Below are 17776 nucleotides of genomic sequence, written 5' to 3'. Positions count from 1 at the left end.
GTTTCATTTCTATAGGCAGACAGAGGAGTTTTTAGCAGAATCACAACATTTTTTATACAAGGTTAGCGCCCAGTTACAGCAGTTTGATTGGTTATAGGTGGTGGTTCTTTTGGGGAAGGGTACCTTTAACATTTTTTACAGAGGATGTAATTGTTAATGGGTTTTCTTTCATTTGGTCTATGCAGCACAGCAAAGCAGAAGTTATCCTTTTTTTTTTTTTTGAGACGGATTCTCGCTGTGTCACCCGGGCTGGAGTGTAGTGATGCGATCTCGGCTCACTGCAAGCTCTGCCTCCTGGGTTCACACCATTCTCCTGCCTCAGCCTCCTGAGTAGCTGGGACTACAGGCGCACGCCACCACACCCGGCTAATTTTTTGTATTTTTAATAGAGATGGGGTTTCACCGTGTCAGCCAGGATGGTCTCGGTCTCCTGGCCTTGTGATCCACCCGCCTCTGCCTAGAAGTTAATCTTTAACAAAGGTCATCACTTGAGAAGGCAGGATGTTATCTATCACCTCTGTTGTCTTTTTTTTTTCTTCTTCTTCTTCTTGGTTCACTGCAACCTCCGCCTCCCAGATTCAAGCGTTTCTCCTGCCTCAGCCTCCTCAGTAGCTGGGACTACAAGCGTGTGCCACCGTGGCCAGCTAATTTTTGTATTTTTAGTCGAGACGGGGTTTCACCATGTTGGCCAGGATGGTCTCCAACTCTTGACCTCGTGATCTGCCCGTGTCGGCCTCCCAAAGTGCTGGGATTACAGGCGTGAGCCACCGCGCCCGGCCGTCTCTGATGTCTTTTAATTCTCTCTAGTCATTGTATAGAACAAGAAAAATAAGAAAGTGAGTCTGAGAAACAGAAGTTGTAACCATATGTGACTTGGATCACAGTCATATCTCTCTCAAGGCCTAAAGTATATTTGGGGTTCCAGTAGGTTTTAAATTATTTATTTTTACAGCATAAAATGCTTAGGACATGTTAGTTAGAATTAGATATCTAGTTGTTACATTGTCATCTGCTGTGATTGCTAATCATCAGCATCAGCATCATCAATAGGAGTAGTACTAGTACAAGTAGCATTTAATGTGTTGTCACACTAAGTTCATGGATGCTTGTCGAGAAAGTATGCTTGATAAAGTTCTTCAAGAAGCTCATCAATTGGCAGATTTAACAGCTAATATCTTTTTATATTCACAGGGGTCAGGAGAGTGCTGGTATTGTGACTAGTGACGGGAGTTCAGTGCCAACATTCAAATCACACAAGGTAAATTTGAACTTTAAGAAATCTTGATGACAGGCTGGGTGTGGTGCTTCATGCCTGTAATCCCAGGACTTTGGGAGGCCAAGGCAGGAGGATCACCTGAGGTCGGGAGTTCGAGACCAGCCTGACCAACATGGAGAAACCCTGTCTCTACTCAAAATACAAAATTAGCCAGGTGTGGTGGCGCACGCCTGTAATCCCAGCTACTTGGGAGGCTGAGGTAGGAGAATTATTTGAACCTGGGAGGCGGAGATTGCGGTGAGCCAATGTCACACCATTGCACTCCAGCCTGGGCAACAAGACTAAAACTACATCTCAAAAAAATAAATAAATAAATAAATAAGTGAAAGAAATGGGATGACAAAGATAACAAAACACAGGTGATCATTAATATGGGGGGGGTGAATAAATAATTTGCAGTCAAAAGTGATATTCTTTGGATCAGCCACTTTCAACTTTATATCCTAACATTTATCAAATTAGGATGTATTTCTTCCCCAGTGACAATTTTTTGCCTAAGACCAACTCAAATAGGGAGTCATTTATTTAAATGCTTTAAGATGCTTTGATTTGTTTAATGCAAATCTTAGTTTTTATGCTTGACAAATTTTATTGCTTAGTACATCTGTTCTTAAATGTTTTAGTGAATAGTATCTTATGAAACACAAGTGCTTCAACATTGTGAAGGTATTAAATGCCACTAAATTTTTCTCTGTAGAATGATTAATTTTATGTTATGTGACTTTTGCCTCAATAAATTTTTTTAAGTAAGTGCTTCACAGTTCTTATAGTTAGGTTATTTGTTTTTGGCCTTTTTTTTAGATTAGAATTCTGAAACACAGAGAAATTAAATGTACTTCTTTGTCTTATTTGGATTGGCTGAGCAGAGAAGAGAGGCGTTTATTACTAGCAGTACTAGTCTGTTTTTTTCTAAGTTGCACTTTTTGATTTCTCAAGGGAATGGGTCTTGTAAATCACGTCTTTACTGAAGACAATTTGAAAAAATTGTATGTTTCAAATCTTGGAATTGGACACACAAGATATGCCACTACAGGAAAATGTGAATTAGAAAATTGTCAGCCCTTTGTTGTTGAAACACTTCATGGGAAGATAGCTGTGGCACATAATGGCGAATTGGTAAATGCTGCTCGATTAAGGAAAAAGGTACATTTGTTTGTTTGTTTTCCCTAAGCCTTTTTAAATGATTAGCATGGCTCAATGAATAAAAGTGAAGGATCTTTGTAAAAGGCATTTTCTAATTTTTGCTACCTGTTACCTAACTGCAACAACAATTGCATCAGAATGATCTGGAGTACTTGTTACAATTCTAGATTGTAAGATATCCCCTAGAGTTGGAGACAAGGGTGAGAATATGCATTTTAGACTCACTTTTTGAATGCACTGCTTTAGAGATTTGGGAGAGTTGATTTATGGTTGGAAGCATAGATAAATTAGAGTTTATGGACTTGCTATCTCTTTACCTCTGTTGCTGTGTACAAAGCTCGTATGAAATAAGAAAAACCAAGCTGTTTTTCCTATTCTCAGACTCAGCACACTTCTGTGGCCAAATAGGGGGGTTTCTTATACCAGCCAATTTTCCAGAGGATACGAAATGGGTATCCTATAATTCAGTTGTATTCTGATAGTACCTGGAGGTAAAGTCAGGTTCCAGAAGTTAAGGGCTCAATCCCACAAGATTGTCCCCCACTTCAGATGCTAGTTGCAAGTCCAGGCCTCTGGTACATCTGACAACCAGTTATAAATTGGGAGTTCCTGCAACAGCCCTGGCACTGCCTTTGGTTTCAAACATCACAAAACTCAAGAAAGTACTTTGTATACATTTACCAGTTTATTATGAAGGATGTTACAAAGGCTACAGAAGAGCGGTCTGGTGAAAAGATGGAAAGGGCAGGGTATGTGGGAACGAGCATGGAGCTTCCATGCCCGTTCCAGGGGCACCACCTTCCAGGCATCTCCAAGTGTTCAGCTATCCAGAAGTTCTCTGAACCTAGTCATTGTGAATTTCTATAGAGGCTTCATGAAGTAGGCATGAATGATTAAATCATCAGCCACTGGTGATCAGCTCAACCTTTAGCCTTTCTCCCCGAAGCTGGAAGCTCCAACCCTCTGGTTGATTCCCCTGGCAACCAGCCCTCATACTGATGCTATGTAGGAACCCCTAGCTACCGGTCATCTCAACAGCATACAAAAGGACACTTATCATTTTGGCAATTCTAAGGGTTTTAGGAGCTGTGTGTCAGGAAAGACCAGGATAAAAATCAACATATATATTTCTTCTTATATGTCACAAAATCATAAAAATAAAATGGAGTATAAACTTGGAGATGACATGAAAAAAATGAATTGGAAACAGTGACAGAAAACTAGAGTATGGGAAAAGGGAGAGAGTGTTTAAACTCTTGGTTCACAGCATGTTGTTTGGAGCTTTCTGTGCTAATGATGTCAAATTTGTGCCTATGCTTTCATTCATCATTTTATCTTTTTTTTTTTTTTTTAAACTGCCTGTCTTTATATTCATTCCTAGTAGCTTCCTTTTATCCATTCAGGCATTCATTAATTAATGTTGAGTTTCTTCAGTTTATTAGCTCCCAATAATCTTGACTTGGTAACCTCAGAACCTGGTGATATTTAGTAATAGATGGTTACCCACATGCTCCATCATCCTATAAGCATTCTAGAGCTGGGCAATTCACATATGATGAACAGTTACAGAAGCTGAATAATAATGAATTGCCGGGTCAAAAATATCTAGAAACCAGGCTTTTGTACCATTCATGGTCATTCTATTTTCAGTTCTGTCTTTAGACATTTCCTAGAGCTTTGTCCAGCCCTGTTTGTAGGCATTATAATGACCTTATTGTGCTTTTCTGTCCCCAAATGAAAAAATGTAGAGTTCATTTAAAAATTCAGACAATCATGAACGTGTAAATATGGAGTAAAAATTTCTTAAAAATTCACCACTTAGAGATAACCACTAACTCACTGTTTCCTGACATTACCCCTTACCCAGATGCTAAACTTCATCTCTACTTTTAGCTCCCTACTGAAAATGTTCTGTAGTGCCCATTCAGACTCAATCTGTGCATGTCCGTGGGGCTGCCCTTGTCCTGGTCAGTCTTGCTCAGAACTTTGTAATTATCATAGAGTACACTCAAGCGATATTTATTGCATCTGCTACATTTCGTTGTTCAATACAGTTGATTCCTTTCTTCTATCAGTAATAATTAATGAGGATGGGTAGCCACCATTATGATCACTAACAAACCCAGCTTGAAAGTTAACACTGTAGTGTACTACTTTTATAGGAATATACCCAGTTCATCAAGAGTGTTGAGGGTAGAAAAGGTCAGACCCACTAACCAAATTTTCAAGATCCCCTACCCACTTTCAGGTCTGCATGCCTTCAAATTTAGTATTCAAAAGCTTTTCTATACATCTCATAAAGCACTTTTTTTTTTCTGCTTGAAAACCTTCTAGATTTCTTATATTGCCTCCAGCCATGGTCATCCGTTATTAGTATACACATACCATTAATGTAGGAGTCCCCAACCCCTGTGCCAGGGACTGGTACCAGTCTGTGACTTGTTAGGAACAAGGCCACACAGCAGGAGGTGAGCGGCAAGTGAAGCTTCATCTGTATTTATAGGTGTTCCCCATTGCTCACTATTACCACCTGAGCTCTGTCTCCTGTCCAGATCATCAGCAGCATTAGATTCTCATAGGAGCATGAACCCTGTTGTGAGCTGTACATGCAAGGGATCCAGGTTGTGCTCTCCTTAGGAGAAGCTAATGTATAATGCCTGATGATCTGTTACTGTCTCCCATCACCACCAGATGGGACTGTCTAGTTGCAGGAAAACAAGCTCAGGGCTCCCACTGATTATGGTGAGTTGTATAATTATTTCATTATATATTACAGTATAGTAATAATAGAAACAAAGTGCACAATAAATGTAATTCGCTTGAATCATCCCCAAACCATCCCCTGTCCCTGGTCCATGGAAAAATTGTCTTCCACCAAACTGGTCCCAGGTACCAAAAATATTGGGGACTGCTGCATTAGTGGGATGCAGGATTTTCATAGCTGGACATCCACAGAATGCCTTATTTCTTTCCATTATGGTTGGTTACTGGGTTTGGGGTGGGGTGGAGCTTCCCCTCTGATGATTAAACTTCTCCTTTTTTCTGTATAGCTTCTGCGTCATGGTATTGGTCTGTCCACAAGTTCTGATAGTGAAATGATTACCCAGTTACTGGCGTATACCCCTCCTCAGGAACAAGATGACACCCCAGACTGGGTAGCCAGGTAAGCAGAGAACTGGATTAAACTTGGAGCTCTAGTAAGGACAGTTTTGCCTTGCATATGTTTATAACTGAAGTTATTCATTATTTAATTAATTCCAGGATTAAAAATTTGATGAAGGAAGCACCCACAGCATACTCCCTGCTTATAATGCACAGAGATGTTATTTATGCAGTACGAGATCCTTATGGAAATCGTCCCTTATGCATTGGTCGTCTTATTCCAGTGTCTGATATAAATGACAAAGGTAATAAACTTCAGAAGGAATATCATTTCATAATGTTTTTCAGTTATTGTCGTACTGCTATCAAGCCCTGAAATCTTTAGGTATAGAGAGTTGATCGGTGGGAGGGAGCTAAGTAATGAAATAATGGTAAATGTATTCTTCCTTTTTGAAGTATGTTTCTTTGAGTACTTCTGAGGATGAGTCCCGTTTGTTTTTTTTTGTTGTTGTTTGTTTCGTTTTGTTTTGTTTTGTTTTTGAGACAGAGTTTCGCTCTTGTTGCCCAGGCTGCTGGAGTGCAATGGGGCGATCTCAGCTCACTGCAACCTCTGCCTCCTGGGTTCAAGTGATTCTCCTACCTCAGCCTCCTGAGTAGCCGGGATTACAGGCATGCGCCACCATACCCAGCTAATTTTGTATTTTTAGTAGAGACAGGGTTTCTCCGTGTTGGTCAGGCTGGTGTCAAACTCCTGACCTCAGGTGATCTGCCCACCTCAGCCTCCCAAAGTCTTGGGATTACAGGTGAGAGCCACCACACCTGGATGGATGAGTCCCTTTTAATGTTTTTAATGGAGATTCCTATTTTTTCCTGTCTCGATTGCCTATTCATGTCCTTTGCCTAGCTTTTTCATTTCTGCAGTATGATTTTAGTGGTTTCTTTTGACTTTTATCAAGATGTTTTTCTAGCCATGAAATCATAATGTTAGAAGGAACCTTAGAAGATCATTTATTTTATCTTTGGCTCAAGTCAAATGAGGATCCATGTGCTCTTAAAGCCACAGAAATGGCTATTCTATGAATTTTTTTTACTTACTTATTTAGTGTTAGCTGTTCTGTTGAAATAGCCTCTTAAAATTTCTTGAATCCATTAACTGAATTGATTTGTGATTTACAGAGAAAAAAACATCAGAAACAGAAGGGTGGGTGGTGTCTTCAGAATCTTGTAGCTTCTTATCTATTGGTGCAAGGTAAGTTTTACCTTATTTGGCATATTATCTTTCCCCATGTTGAAAAGAATTTTTTTTTGACACAGTTTCTTATTTAAGTGAAAGTTTGAAAGTTTTCCTTCTGATATCTAATAGAAAATATTTATAAAGGGATTTTCTTATGCATGTTATGTTCAGCAGTTGCACTGAGTTTAATGTTCTAGTAATAGCTTCTAATTCTGATGCTGGCATTCTTTCAAGATACTATGAAACTTATTTTAATTATTTTGTATATTTTTCTCTTTTTACAGTACAATATGATCATAGAGACTTATTTTAGAAAGGAAGAACTTCCTCATTGAGATATAGCTATGATAGACAAATGTAAGCCAGGAGAAAATGTTTTCTTTATACTTTATTCTTTTAAAATTCAATACAACTTAGGGCTCTTAATTTTTCAATTCTATACTAGAACTTAGAGTTTACAGAGAGATTATACAGAAATCATTGCAGGAGACATACCACTTTTTAAAAAGCCACTTCTAGATTTTATATTGAATGAATCAATTGTTTCTCTAAGGGAAGGTACTCTATGTGCTTTATAATTAATGTTTTCATCAGCCTTAAGGACTAGTTTATTAAAAGTCTTCTTTCTTTAACATTGTTTCCCAAGATATTACCGTGAAGTCTTGCCTGGAGAAATTGTGGAAATATCCAGACATAATGTCCAAACTCTTGATATTATATCAAGGTCTGAAGGAAACCCAATGGCTTTTTGTATCTTTGAATATGTTTATTTTGCAAGACCAGACAGTATGTTTGAAGGTAAAGTAGATTTTTTTTCTTTGAATATTCATATAAATGTTTTAGCTGTCTCCTTGAAATATGGCAATTCTTGCCTCAAAGGCTTACCTGGCTCTTCGAAGGCACATAGTTATATGTTGTGGATATAGGACTGAGCCCACAAGTCATAAGATCACAATTTTTTACTTCCTTTTGACTCTTGGATTTTGTTTTTTGTTAGGAGTAAGGATTATGATTTTTAGATCTATATGAAGGGTCAAATTTTTTTTTAAACCACACAGTTGAATTCCCTAGTTTGTGTATTTCCACATTCATATTTTTGTATATATTGCATTTCTTTTTATACTCAATCTGTAGAATTCTAGCACTAGTTTTTTAGAAGAACACTGTTACATTATGCTAAGTAAAATACTCTCTCTCCTTTTCCAAACACACCAGACCAAATGGTTTATACAGTAAGATACCGTTGTGGCCAGCAGCTAGCGATTGAAGCACCTGTGGATGCAGATTTGGTCAGCACTGTTCCAGAATCTGCTACACCTGCTGCTCTTGCTTATGCAGGAAAGGTATTTTCTCTTAATTAACATGCAGTGAATTGCTCTCCTAGCTGTGGAATAAGAAATACTTGCCTATAAAGAGAAACTCATCAACATTTCTAAGGAGAAAGGAAGGTTTGGTGGTTAATGTTGGTTTGTTTACAAGCGTTATTTATTTTCCAGGCTTTTTACCCAATGGCACTATTTTAGTGAAAACCACTAAAAGGTTCACTGAAAAGAAAAAACGTTCACTAAAGGGTTCAGAAATTTGCCCCCCTCTTTTTAAAAAGATAACATCATGAATATACAGTTGACCCTTGAACAATTTGGGGGTTAAAGGTGCCAGCCCTCTGCACAGTCAAATCTGTGTATACATTTTAATGCCCCCAAACTTAACTGATAACCTACTGTTGACTGGAAGCCTGACCAATAACATAAACAGTTGATTAACATATTTTGTGTATATATTATATACTGTATTCTTGCAATAACTTAAGCTAGAGAAAAGTAAATGCTTTGAAGAAAATCATAAGGAGTAGAAAATATATTTACTATTCCTTAAGTAAAAATGGATCTTCATAAAGGTCTTCATCCTCATTGTTGTCTTCACGTTGAGTAGGCTGAGGAGGGAAGAGGAAAAGAAGGGGCTGGTCTTGCTGTCTCAGGGGTGGCAGAGATGGAAGGAAATCCACCTATAAGTAGACTCATGCACTTCAAACCCATGCTGTTCATCAACTGTATATTGACTTCAGTGGAAAAATTTACTTAATATTAAAATAAACATCTTGAATCATCTTCGCAAGTCACTGGAATATTTGCTTGCTACTAAGTATGGGTAATAATAAAGCTGTTTATGTTCATTTAGCATAATGTTGTCAGTGTTATGCTTTATTTTCATAACCAGGTAGATTGTGTAACTATAGTAATCCTGGGGTATAACATCCAATATTCACTACCTTGGATACTTCATTAGCTTCTAAAATAATTAATATGCATATATTTTATAAAAGATTACCTTGATAAATGGGTTAATTACCTCCTATCCCTAAAAAGTATCTCATTAGTCTACTGGTTTTAATTTATTTAATTCATTTCTTTAAAAATTATTTTGGGCCGGGCGCGGTGGCTCAAGCCTGTAATCCCAGCGCTTTGGGAGGCCGAGGCGGGTGGATCACGAGGTCAGGAGATCGAGACCATCCTGGCTAACACGGTGAAACCCCGTCTCTACTAAAAATACAAAAAACTAGCCGGGCGTAGTGGCAGGCGCCTGTAGTCCCAGCTACTTGGAGGCTGAGGCAGGAGAATGGCGTGAACCCGGGAGGCGGAGCTTGCAGTGAGCTGAGATCGCGGCCACTGCGCTCCAGCCTGGGCGACAGAGCAAGTCCGTCTCAAAAAAATAAAAATAAAAATAAAAATTATCATTTTGAATAATGAATTTTTCTAACAGTGATTTAATCTTTGTCATGTCTTCATATGCTTAGTGTTATCTTTCAAAACAGGAATAATGTTTAAGACAAAAACATTATGAGTCCTCGCAAAATGAATTGGTTTTTCCACCAAGTATATTTTGTTTAGTGGTTTTTCTTTTTGCCTTTTCTCCAAATAATAAAGGAAAATAATTTTGAAATTTCACTTGAATATTCTGGTAGCAACACAATCTAGAGAACTAATATTTGCCTATTCTGTATATTGCTCCTCATTGTCCTTTCATTTCTTCTCTATCAGTGTGGACTTCCATATGTGGAGGTGCTGTGTAAAAACCGATATGTAGGGAGAACCTTCATTCAGCCAAACATGAGGTTAAGACAACTTGGTGTTGCAAAAAAATTTGGAGTATTGTCAGACAACTTTAAAGGCAAAAGAATTGTTCTTGTAGATGATTCAATTGTGAGAGGCAATACCATCTCACCTATAATAAAACTGCTCAAAGAATCTGGTGCAAAAGAGGTGAGTAATATTAAAACATATCCCAAAGCATCAGTTAACAATAAGATACTGGCATAAAATTGCAATTCAGGGTAGTGAATCAAAATGGATGTTCAATATAATAAATTAACTTTTTTATATCAGTTTGATTTAGGATTAACTGTGTAGCAACTTGGAGAACATGTAACAGCCACACTTACATTAAATGTAATCCTTAATAGATTAAAAAGCTCAATATAAAAGCTTAAGGCTGGGTGAGGTAGCTCATGCCTGTAATCCCAGGAGCCTGAGGCAGGAGGGTTGCTTGGGCCCAGGAGTTCGAGGACAGCCTGGGCAATATAGTGAGACCCTGTCTCTACAAAAATAAAAGATAATAGTAAAATTAAATTAAAAAAAATTAAATTAAATTTTAAAAAACCTAAAATTTTAACAAAAAGACTATACAAAATAGGCTGGGCACAGCGACTTATGCCTATAATTCCAGCACTTTGGGAGGCTGAGGTGGGCAGATTGCTTGAGTCTAGGAGTTCAAGACCAGCCTGGGCAACATAGTGAAACTCACCTCTCCTAAAATTACAAAAAATGGGTAGGGCGTGGTGGCACACACCTAAAATTCCAGCTACTTAGGAGGCTGAGGTGGGAGGATGGTTTGAGCCTGGGAGGTGGAGATTGCAGTGAGCCAAACCAATCTCAAAAAAAAAAGTCTAAAAGCACAAAATAGAATGCTCTTTAAAATCAGTGGAGTATTGATTGCTTTCTCTACTTGAAGACATGCAGCCAATTCCAGTGTAATACCTTTGACTTAATATTTTTTTAAATTTCTTTGTTAAAGACAGTGTCTGGCTCTGTTGCCTAGTCTGGAGTGCTATGGCACCATCTCAACTCACTGCAACCTCTGCTTCTGGGGCTCAAGCAATCCTCCCACCTTAGCCTTCTCAGTTTCTGGGACTATAGGCATGCGTCATTGCAGTCAGGCTAATTTTTGTATTTTTAGTAGAGACGGGGTTTCACCATGTTTCCCAGGCTGGTCTTGAGCTCCTGGGCTCAAGTAATCCACCTGCCTTGGCTTCCCAAGGTGTTAGGATTACAGGCATGAGCCACCGTGCCCAGCCAAGTTATTTTTTAATATCACTTTACGTCTTTTGTTTTTTCCTTGATACTGGGACTCAATGTGTCACCTGGTTGGAATGCAGTGGTTCGATCTCACCTCACTGCAACCTCTACCTCCTGGGCTCAAGCAATCCTCCCACTTCAGCCTCCCAGATAGCTGGGACCATAGGCACACACCACCATGCCCGGCTAATTTTTTGTATTTTCAGTAGAGGCAGGGTTTTGCCACGTTGCCCATGCTGATCTCAAACTCCTGAGCTCAGGCCATCCGCCTGTCTCAGCCTCCCAAGGTGCTTGGATTACAGGTGTGAGCCACCACACCTGGCCTCACTTTATGTCTTGAAAAAATTTTTTTTTAATTTTTATTTTTTAAATTGATAAATGTATATATTCATTGTGTACAACATGTTTTTATATAGATATACTAAGTTATTTTAAGATTTCAAAGCTTATTCTATTTCATAGCTAATACTACAGAAGTGAGATGCCATTTACAACTAATAGTTGAGTAAATTTAAAAACAAAGTCTCAGCCTGGGCAACGTATAGTAAGACCCCATCTCTGAAAAATCAAAAACAAAATCTCACTGTAGAAGAAAGTGGGATGAAAAGCAGTATGCCAGTTTATTTAGAAAGTTTCCAAGATAATTGGGATTATGATTTTCCAGCCTTTTTTATACTTGTGTTTAGGATTATGATCATCTCACTCTGGAATTCTGTGGAAATTATGTAATAGATATAAGAGTTTAACATAATTGCATCATTTATTGCAACAGTGAAAAAGAATAAAGTCAAAGAACCTGGAAATGGCTTAAATATCTCCTGGTTGGAGAATATAATTTAGTAAATTGATATATCAGTGATTAAATATGATGCAGCCATTAAATAAGAAGACTACATAGCAAAAATGGGAAAATCTATTCTAATAAAGTTTAAAAAGGAAATGTGGACACTGAGTATAGCCATTTAAATGTACCTGATGAAAGGCAAAAAAAAAAAAAATAATAACAGACAAAAGCAACTCTGTTGTAGTAGTAAGGTTTTGTTATAACCTGGTAAATTGTATTTTTCTTTTTAAAATGGTAAGATAAGAGATAAGCAGAAGTACCCAGTATTACAAGAGAAAATCTAAGTGGCTCTAGGAATGTAAAGACATCAAATGAGAAGTAGGATATCTAGAGAAAGAAAATTCCTCATGATTAGGTGACAGAAAAAAAACAAGAAGCAGCTTTGTAGAAAGAATAGTTTATTACCCGTATGTTGTTACTGAATATTCTGCAAAACAATTTTATATTGTATTTGCACAATGAAAGAGAATTTTGCATAGTGCTACAAACCTTGTGTACAATGATTTCTTTCCAAGGTACACATTCGGGTAGCTTCACCACCAATTAAATATCCATGCTTCATGGGAATAAACATTCCTACAAAAGAAGAGCTCATTGCCAATAAACCAGAATTTGATCACCTTGCAGAATATCTAGGTAAGTATTAAAATTTCTATAAACTTTGATTATTAACAGAGAAAACCCAAAGCTTGACAGTCTTTACACCTTTAGTAAAAAGGAGTATTCAGTGTTTGTTAAAAGTTTTATAAAGTTAAGCAGATATTGAATACTATTCTCAACAGTGAGAGTAGTTGGCATGGGGCAGACGCCATAGAGTCTTGTGTTGGAGAGCTAAGCCAAGGTGAGATCAGAGAAGGGAGAGGTGGTTTCCAGGTGGAGGGAAGTACAAGCATATCACTTAAAACCTCCCAAAAGTCAGATCCCAAGAAAAACAAAAATAATTTAATCAGATTCTAACAGAGTAATTTGGATGTGGATACAAATCACAAAGTAAAAAGTTTGTGTAGGTTCATATTCAATAATGAGATAAGGAGACTTCGAGATCTAAGTTTTCCTGGGTAAGACATCTTCCTTTCAAAATCAGGTGATGTATAAACTGTGGAAATAACACATGATATTTAGTCATTGTGCCTTGCTACCTCTACACAAGGCAAGGCACAATGACTTGTTTGTGGCTGGTGTTTCTTTTAACCTGTCATGCACGTGCCTCACTGGTTAAATATTTTTAAATATCACCCTGATGGGTATCATACATGTTATGAGCACTCACACTTTGCCAGAAACTATACTGCCTATATTATTTGTATTATCATAACATCATAAAAACTCTACATTTAGGCAATGTTTCCACCATCTTATATAGATGAAAGAATAGACTTCGGAAAACTGAGTGAACTTGAGCTTAAATTTGAGCCTAGATCTTCCTGACTTTAAATTCCACTTTCTCAATTAAGAAAATTACTCCCAAAGCCCTCTAATTCCATTCTAGACTTGAAGCCTCCTCTACTGTTTTAAATTATGTTATCCCCTAGATTCCAATTTAAAATTTTAAAAATAAAGGAACTGAGTTTTATTGACTTATTTTTTCCTTTTTTTTAAAGAAAGGCTAAAGGAGAAATTTTTATCCTAGGTTAAATTATTCTGTGTGTAACTATTCTCTGTTGAAGCATTTCTTCCTTTCTAAAGGAATTCTCATTACATTTTTACTTTTCCTTCTTTCTCCCTTTAGGAGCAAACAGTGTTGTGTATCTGTCAGTAGAAGGACTGGTTTCATCTGTACAAGAAGGGATAAAGTTTAAAAAACAGAAAGAGAAAAAGCATGATATTATGATCCAAGAAAATGGAAATGGCCTGGAATGTTTTGAAAAGAGTGGTCATTGTACAGCTTGTCTCACTGGAAAATATCCTGTAGAATTGGAATGGTAGCTGGTAGGGTTGGATGTGTGTAGTTTCAAGATAGAAAGTTGGTCAAGAAGTTATAGTGGTCACACCTCATCTATTTACTGTTACTCAGTTGGTACAATGTAAAATGCCATGCTTATGTTTACCTTTATAAGTTTGGAGATTTTTTTTTTTTTCTGAAAAGGATACCAAAGTGCGATAACTGAACATCTCTAATTGCATATAATACAACAACATGTGGTGTTCTTTTTTTTACACAAGCATCGGCTAGCCTTTTTAACCTGGTCAGAGAAGGCAGGTGGTCACTGACATATGCCAAGTCCATGCTTTAAAGGGTCTGCAAGAAGTTAGAGTTAAGGAGAGGTGACGCCAACAAGACAGGTGAGTTAAATATAACATTTCACACAAAGTTTGAATAGAATACATCATACCTCATAGGTGTCTAGCCTCTACAGTTCTGGCTGTAGTTATGACCTTGGTTTCCCTAACTGTAGACAAATCTTCAAAAACCAACCAACAAACAAAATATAATCTGTGGTGCCTCAGTTACCCCACATGTGCAATGGGATACTTATATTAGATTAAATAATTAATAAGAATGTGAATAAGTGTCATACTTTTGTGATTTGAACCATCATTTCACCTCTGATTTTAAGACAGCTTATGACTGTTAGCTTTCGAAAAGCTAATGATTATTAACTTTTTGAAATGAGTTTACAATTAAGATTTCATTATGATGGAAGGAGACATCATTGGCAGATCTTTGCCATCTCTCTTTGAGATGTCCTAAAAAGGGTTGTAAAAATCTGTGAAAAAGTTTTTCTTACATTTGACTAGAAAATGTGATCCATAGTGCCCTGATACTATAAGCTCAGCAAGTAACCTGGTACATTTGAAATACAAACTAGATTTTTAGATTCAAACAATCCCTTTATCCTTAATTATCATATGCTTTTTTAATGAAGTGCTTGATCACTTGCAAGCATATATACATGTAGATGTACATATACATGTACACACAAACATTATTGCAATTAAGTGATCAAGTACAGACACAATAGGGGCCAGTTTTGTTTAAGGATCAAAGAGACAACCACTTTGGGGAATTAGTATCATCTTATAATCACTTTTTTCTACTTTATTAAGATCTAATGAGTTTGATTTCTTTTTTGAAGTTTTTTCTTGTTAACATCTGAGATTTAGAAGTTTAAGATGATCCCAAACCTTTGTTTATGTAAGAATTTTTAAACATAAAAGTGTTTGCTTCTGTTATGTTACCATAATTTGATGTATATAGTGTCCAGATCCATTTAGAAATTTAATATTTATTAATAACTGAAACTGTTTGTCTTCCTTTGGTATATAGTCTCACATATTATATTATAGCAGGCCAAGATAACATTTTGACAGCTCTTTAAGCCCACATGCAGCAGTGGGTCAGATAACCCTGTGGCAGTGACACGGGCAAATTGGCATTTGAATAAAGCCCTGGGACCACCTCAACATGTGCAGCCTCTTGTCTTAAATGTATTCCCCATGGCAGCATGGAGGAGGCAAGACCTGTGGGTCAATTTTGAACTGGCCTTACTTTGATTTTTAAAACACAAGAGACTCAGGGAAAGTACTAAACCAAAATCTCTGATTTTACTTTACTTTTACGTTTTCTGTAGTTTTTGTTTTACTGAGATGCTTTTGTAAAGGAAAAATAATACTGTGACAGTTTGGTAATTCTACAGATTTCTTAATATTTCTCCATCATGGCCTTTTACTTCACAATTTTCTGAAGTCTGAATTCAATTACAATTTTTTTTTTTTTTTTACTAATTTAATCTCAAATGTTGTTTAACTGCTTTAAATTTATATACGTAGAGTATTAGAAACTGCAGAGATGAAAAATGTGTTTTCACGGGATTTATATTGTGAACTAAACTAAGCCTACTTTTTGTGACTTATTTGTGATGCCTTGTTGATAAATATGTGTAATAAGTATGTTTAAATATGTGTGTGCTTTTTTTTTTTTTTTTTAGCATGAAAACAACTTCTAGGCTCCATTCTTGGCACCACCTAGTCATATCTTATTTCTCTGATCCAGGCATTTCAATAAATAGGCCATCTCTTATGAAACAGGCAAAACGTCTGGTTGACTATGAGGGACAAATAAAGTAATTAGAAATGCAATACTAAGTAAGCACTACATCGTGGCAAGTTCCTTGGAAGCACTATGGGGAAAGAGGGAGTGTCATGGACGAGCAGGATTAGATTCAAAGTGTTGGGGTGGGTAGGTACATGAATAGATAAACTGTAGTACATTCAGACAATAGAATATTATTCAGTGCTTAAAAGAAATGAGCAATCAAGCCATCAAATGACAGAGGGAACATAAATGCATATTAACTAAATGAAAGGCACCACTCTGAAAATACTACATACTTAATATTGAAGGTATCCAAAGAAAAAGTCTCCCATGTTAAGGATAAACTGGTCACAGACAGGAAAGATAACTAGTAGGGCACCTGCCAGTGTTAAGAAAATTTCTGTGCAACTAGGTAAACCTTGGTCGCTGGACTGGATCTTTAATTCTTCTAGGTTCCTCCATTCCAACATTCTTCCATAGAATTACTAAAAATGAGACTTGCTATGTTCTTAAAGCCCAAGCTCAAACTAACTGAATTTTAAGGGAGAAATCTCATGCCCAAAGGTTCCCAAAACTGCGCAATGCTATAACCTGTAAACCGGAATGAAAAGTTAACATCTTCATACTGTGGGCAGCTTTTTCCAAGATGATGGATGGAACATAACTCCCCATCCTAATGACACTTTTGCCCCTCTTTATTCTTCCTTGTTTATGCCTGCCTCTTTCATTTGGCAGGATAATGGTGTAATTGAAATTTCACAATCAGTAGATAGTGTGAGTGACCAAATCCTTTAGTCCACCCAGGGGGTAATACTGGCAACATCCTCAGTAAACTTTTTGTTCAAATTGTACTAATGGTCTTTTTTAAAACAGAGTTAGCTCTCTCTGCTTTAATTCAAGCCAGTCATGGAATGCTAAATAATAGGATTGCTGTGTACCAGCTAAACAAAGAGATGTCTGTGCTTTTGCTCATACTACATGCTGTACCTGGATACATTCCTTTGGAGAATTTACACAAAATAAGAAAATAGGCCACATGGTATAACAGGTCTCACCTAATTCCTCATGATCATTTGATTTATTCAGTTGGTTGCCTTTAAGCCCAGGTTCATGGCTCAAAACTATTATGCTGAGATAGTTACTTTGTATTTTTTTAAAGAACTTTATACCTGTTTCTTGTCAAATTTGCATAGAAATGCAACTCCTAACAGAAAAATGCTCTCCCAGCACTTTGAGATGATAGCCAGTGCCAGTGGAAAAGACAAAATTGAACTTAACAATGGACTCCAGGTATACTTAGCCTGAGATCCACTCCCTCCAAACCTCTTTTGTTGCTCAAATGTGGCTAAAGGATTTTGATGGTAATTCCTAGTTACCAATGACTCCTTTCAACATGGGGGCAGACTGGCACCAAGAGACATCAAAACCTACATACAGGATGATTGATCAGTGATGCTTTTGAGAAAGACCTTGATCAAAAGAGGAAATGTGGAAGTTGTCAAATTGAAAATGGAGTCACTTGTATTAAAACCCTGATAAACAGAGCCAGGAAAGGCCATGAAGGGGAAGGGTTCTCATATACATATGGTTGATAACAAGAACTATCAAAAGACTACCAAAATTTACAACCTGCACAAAGGCCACCACAATCTTAAACACAACACACACATACACACATACTACTGCAAGGACATCTGCCTAGCAACTGCCTATCTAACTTATGGACCGACACCACCCTTACCACGCTTGTTATTGTTAAAGCAAAGAGTGAGGGTTTTTGTTTTGTTTT

At 37.2% G+C, this 17776-nt stretch overlaps 1 protein-coding gene across 2 annotated transcripts in view; it reads left to right on the top strand.

The window, feature by feature from the left end:
- The window catches only part of PPAT (phosphoribosyl pyrophosphate amidotransferase), a 42776-nt gene extending 26922 nt beyond the window's left edge, over positions 1-15854 (top strand). Inside the window, exons 2-11 of one of the 2 annotated variants that reach the window (XM_003898861.4) lie at positions 1192-1258; positions 2213-2419; positions 5470-5582; positions 5681-5826; positions 6698-6770; positions 7402-7553; positions 7971-8098; positions 9794-10015; positions 12467-12587; positions 13681-15854. In XM_003898861.4, the coding sequence (XP_003898910.1) occupies positions 1192-1258; positions 2213-2419; positions 5470-5582; positions 5681-5826; positions 6698-6770; positions 7402-7553; positions 7971-8098; positions 9794-10015; positions 12467-12587; positions 13681-13877 (1426 nt within the window). In that variant the 3' untranslated portion in view covers positions 13878-15854. The remainder of the gene's footprint in view (positions 1-1191; positions 1259-2212; positions 2420-5469; positions 5583-5680; positions 5827-6697; positions 6771-7401; positions 7554-7970; positions 8099-9793; positions 10016-12466; positions 12588-13680) is intronic. The other variant, XM_021938597.2, reaches the window with a different exon arrangement.
- Positions 15855-17776: the final 1922 nt, after the last annotated feature.

This window comes from Papio anubis, chromosome 3, assembly GCF_008728515.1.
Source record: "Papio anubis isolate 15944 chromosome 3, Panubis1.0, whole genome shotgun sequence".
In the NCBI taxonomy this organism is placed as follows: domain Eukaryota; kingdom Metazoa; phylum Chordata; class Mammalia; order Primates; family Cercopithecidae; genus Papio; species Papio anubis.
This window is presented reverse-complemented; position numbering and strand designations above follow the sequence as displayed.